We start from the raw sequence: 4,561 nt of genomic DNA on the forward strand, positions 1-4,561 counted from the left end.
AAACAGTCCTGCAGGGTGCCTTCAGTCTCTGGGGTCCAGAGTTTAATTTGTTTGGTGACAGGGTTTGTTTGTTTCAGTCTTTGTCTGTAAGCTGGATACAGGAACAAAGAAATGTGGTCTGAGTGTCCAAGGTGGGGGTGGGGTGCAGCCCTTTGAGCACCACGTATGTTACTGTAAGCATGATCTAGAGTCTTCTTGCCCCGGGTGGGAATGTTCACATGTTGGTAATATTTGGGAAGAACAGTCCATAAATTGCACTGGTTAAAGTCACTTGCAGCAATAAATACAGCATCGGGGTTAGGGCTAGTGCGCTGATAACATCATAGGGTTTACTGAGAGCCGCAGAGGCATTAGCTCTTGGGCTAACATACACAGCCGTCAGAAACACAGCACTATGCTCTCTTGCTAGATAATATTTTTATTTCAGCAATAAAAACTCTACTTCTGGCGAACAGTGCTTATAAACAGTCCGTACATCTCCACACCACGGGTTATTTATAAACATGCACACACCGCCCCCTTTTACCTTCCCTGAAGCAGCAGTGCGGTCTCCTCGATGTACAGAGTCTCTAGCTGAATCATAGAATCTGGGACTCTGTCAGAAAGCCAGGTCTCAGTGAGAATTAGAGCACAGCATTCTCTGTGCTATAATCCTATAAGCTCATTTGTTTTCCAGAGACAAACTGGACGAGCTAAGGGCTATGCAAAAAAAGTGTTTTAGTATAACCAGCAGAAGGCTAAAAATGGCTGAACTGAATTTGATTGCATGTCTACTACACTATAAGAGTTATTTAGGTTAATATTGTTGTAGTAAGCACTCTCTTTTTGGTGTTGCACTTTGTAGACAGTCCCTGCACACTGGTCACACAGCTGCTGCAGAGACCAATGTTACTTTTCCACTGAATGTATATTTGTAGGTAAAGCTCATATGGCAGCTTGTTTTGATGAAAATTGGGCTGTAGCTCGCTTTCTGCCTTACTGTTGGAAAGAAGTGCCATTTGTGTTTTAATAATGTTTGGCTATGACTTAATGATCTGAGAAACTCATTGTAACTTCACTGTAGTCCAGCTTCCAAGGCTAATACAACTTAATTCAGTACATTAGCATCTTTGTTGGCAAATTTGTTTAGCTGTAAAATAGGCCACAGTTATACTATCTCTCTCTATGCTGTCGGTATTAAGTTATTAATCACTCTGGGTTTAACTACCATCCCAGCAAAACACAGAAATATCCAATCAGTTGTGTGATTTGCTTGATGATCAATCACATAAGCATTTGTCCAAATACTGGTTGTTGATTAGCAGATTATTACGACTGCCAACTTATGTTTCTGTTTGAGATCAAGCCACCTCAGTTTTTTCCAGCATAGTAGTCAGTGCCGTTTTTTGCATTCATTCAGATTTTTTTTTCTCCATTCATTCAGCTTAAGGTGCTCTGCAAAGTGTTGATATGGTAGGGAAAACATTTGTAATGATGTTAACAAATAAAAACAAGGCACAAGCACTTTCCAACACATGGTCTTGAAATACAACAATCTTGCTTTGCTCAAGACCAGGTAAAAAAAAGTGGTTGATTCCGAGACCAAGACCTTCAAAAAGTGGTTTTGAGACATCTCAAGTACTACAACAGAATACAAGGTTTACACTCTATTGTGTTTAATACTTGTTGCTTCAAGCAGACATGTCACAGTGGCAATGAAGAGCACACTGTGCAGGAAAAAAATTAAATAAATAAAAACTGAGCTGCAAACACCACAATGGAAATACAAAACAGCAGACTAGTGGTTTTCAAATTGCCATTTGTGTGAACCTTCTAGTTTATAGATGTTTAACTGATCATTAATAATAGTGGCAGCCCCTGATTGGGGATCAAAGACCATCTTTATTATCCCTAAATGTTTTTGTTGAGATTCTTTGAAAAACATTGCAGGCAAAACTGGACAGACTATGGGATTAGTGACCCCCCCTCACCCTCCCACCCCCCCAAAAACATGTGATGCCAACAAAATGCATCAAAACTTCAAGAAGTTTTGATTGCTTTTTAAATTACTGCATAAACAAAAATTAGTCAAGACAAAAGGGAAGCAGGAGGAGAGGGATGGACAAAAGCTGCCTGCCATTCTAGTAGTCTTGTAGGAAGTGAAGTAATTACCGTAAGAAGGAAAAACCATCCAACCTGTTTATATCCTCTTCCCCCAGTAAGTGCTTAGAGAGGGGAGAATAACTGCCAGGGGAAACTGGGGGGAGACCAGACTTGTACTCCAGAGTGCCACTGTTGATGGGGGAAGAGATGTGATTTTCCATGGCTGGAGAGAAAGCTGTGGAGAAAAAATGAGAGAGTAAAGACAGAGTGGCAGTTACTAGTGATGGCCATCTGACACCAAGGCCTCATTCGAGCTGGGAGAGGGATCGTCCACAAGCCACTGCTTCGAGGCTTGTATTGTTGCCGAAAAGACACATGACTGATGACGTCCAACGCAGAAACGGCTGGCCTGAGTGACTCCCGTGACCGGTTCAAACGTCGATACAGTGTCACGACGTGAGATCTCGCTGCGCGCCTCAGCAGGTGCGTAGGTGTACTATAAAGCCACCCAAGATGATGCACAACATGTGGGTTTGTCAGTGTAGTAGGTGTGTGTGTGTAGCTGCTGTCGGTATGATCATTGCTGCTGGTGTGTGATCACCATGGAGCCAGCTAGGAATAAAAATGATTGATTCTCCATCCCTTGTATTTATTCACACCCTGTCCTAGTTACATACGCACATATTACCATCCTAGCACATCATCTGTTTCCCCAACACGCCTTCTCCCACCTACTACACTACATATGTTCATAGACTCGACCGACTGACCAATCAATCTTTACAAACGTTTTCATATCATTTACACAAAGCCTAGTTACACCCATCAGCTGGTTATCCTTTGACGGACTGCTGTTTCCTGCGGTAAACCGTACTCATTTTCTGTTTTCTGTATTTGCACTGCATTGTGCTTGCTTCCAGATTGTTTAGGAATTAAACTCACTATTTTCTAGGTTCATCTGAATTTTTGAGTGACAACATACGCTTGCACCACTTAAAGCACTTGTTTTGCAGAAGTTCTTGCTAACTACCAAATTTAACTTGCTACTTTAGGTCGGCTAGTTTAGAAGCTAGCTAAGCTAGTAGCTTAATCGAGAGCAATGGCTTCCCCCTCTTCCTCTCCTGCGAGGCTCACAGACTTAGAAGCGCGGCTCCACACCATGGAGAATAGGCCAGCTAGCTATGCCCAGGTAGCCGGTGTGGAGCCTCCTAGGCGTAGCTTAGCCCAAGATAGCCGCCCCCACAGATTCCCGAGCAGCCGGGATCTCAGACAGGTGGCTGGGTGACAGTTCGCAAGAGTTGTAGCTCCAAACGAATGTCCACAAGGCATCACCTGTCTGTTCACGTTTCAAAGAGAGTTAGCTTGGGGGAAAATAGCTGCCCGAGTCAATGCATACGTTTACATTATAATCATACAGTGTTCGGTGTAAGTAATTACTAAATAATGTTAGTATTGTTATTATTTGTCACTTGTAAAGTAAGGAATGGTTCTTAATTCTTCAATAATTTAATGAGTAACTTCAGTAATTGCATAAAATACCAATTTTTGTTCGAATTAAAAGTGCAGTTTTATGTCCACCCTTTCTTAAAATTCCTATTGTGGTTGATATGGGATTTGTAAAGTAATGATTAATAAATAATCCAGTAGGTTTTATGGAGAGTAATTATTACATTAATCAAAATACTTTTTTTAAGATTTACCCAACACTGATGTAATAATATAAGAATTGAATTTTAATTTTCATGTAGGTGCATTGATGGGAATATGTGTGCCATCAATGCATCCAACCACATTTGGAAATCCTGAAGTGGATTCTAATTATTAGTTTATTTCCAGAGGTCACAGCAAGATGTTATTAACTGATCATCACTTTTCAGATTAGCCTTACTGAAACGAATTCAATACCACTAACCTGCAATCCTGTGAAACTCCTCTTTAATGGCTCTGAGGGGTTTGTGCCCAGGAAACACAACAAAAATTCACAGAAAGCGCTTGAGGGTGAGGCACACTTTCCGAACTATTCTACATACTGTGGCCTTACTAATGGGCTCTGCATCCCCGATGCAAACTGCCATTTGCAACAAATCGTAACGCAACACAAAGCAGCTGCTCGGATGTAAGAGCACGGCCACAATGGGTGATGTGTCTGATGTATGGGTGGATAAGATTATTGATATATGTTATGGACTCTCTAGAAAAACGGTACCGCTCAAATAAAAATACATGGGGATATGACAAAAAAATCAACTCGTGGCCTCAAAATCCTCTCCCGACGTAAATGCAATTCCCTGAAAATTAATACAGCGTCCTCATCTACAGGATCCTCTATGAATGGACACGCCATTTTGGTCTCTGCATGACGGAAACGTGTGCAATCTATGAATGCACTGAAGGATTAAATGAGGTATTAAACACCTTTCACTTTAAAAAAGGGCGGAGACCCGGAGGAAACTCTGAGTTTCCCGAACAAAACCTGCTC

General features: G+C 41.6%; 1 protein-coding gene across 15 annotated transcripts in view; it reads right to left on the bottom strand.

Annotated features, from left to right (window-relative positions):
- Nucleotides 1-4,561, bottom strand: part of dlg2 (discs, large homolog 2 (Drosophila)) — a 316,297-nt gene that overhangs the window by 87,008 nt on the left and 224,728 nt on the right. For 13 of the 15 annotated variants that reach the window (XM_020621763.1, XM_020621766.1, XM_020621770.1 and 10 more), the window contains one exon: nucleotides 2,152-2,317. In XM_020621763.1, coding sequence (XP_020477419.1) covers nucleotides 2,152-2,317 — 166 coding nt within the window. The remainder of the gene's footprint in view (nucleotides 1-2,151; nucleotides 2,318-4,561) is intronic. The other 2 variants (XM_020621772.1, XM_020621769.1) reach the window with 1 other exon arrangement.

This window comes from Monopterus albus, unplaced genomic scaffold (genome assembly GCF_001952655.1).
Source record: "Monopterus albus unplaced genomic scaffold, M_albus_1.0 scaffold267.1, whole genome shotgun sequence".
Lineage (NCBI taxonomy): Eukaryota > Metazoa > Chordata > Actinopteri > Synbranchiformes > Synbranchidae > Monopterus > Monopterus albus.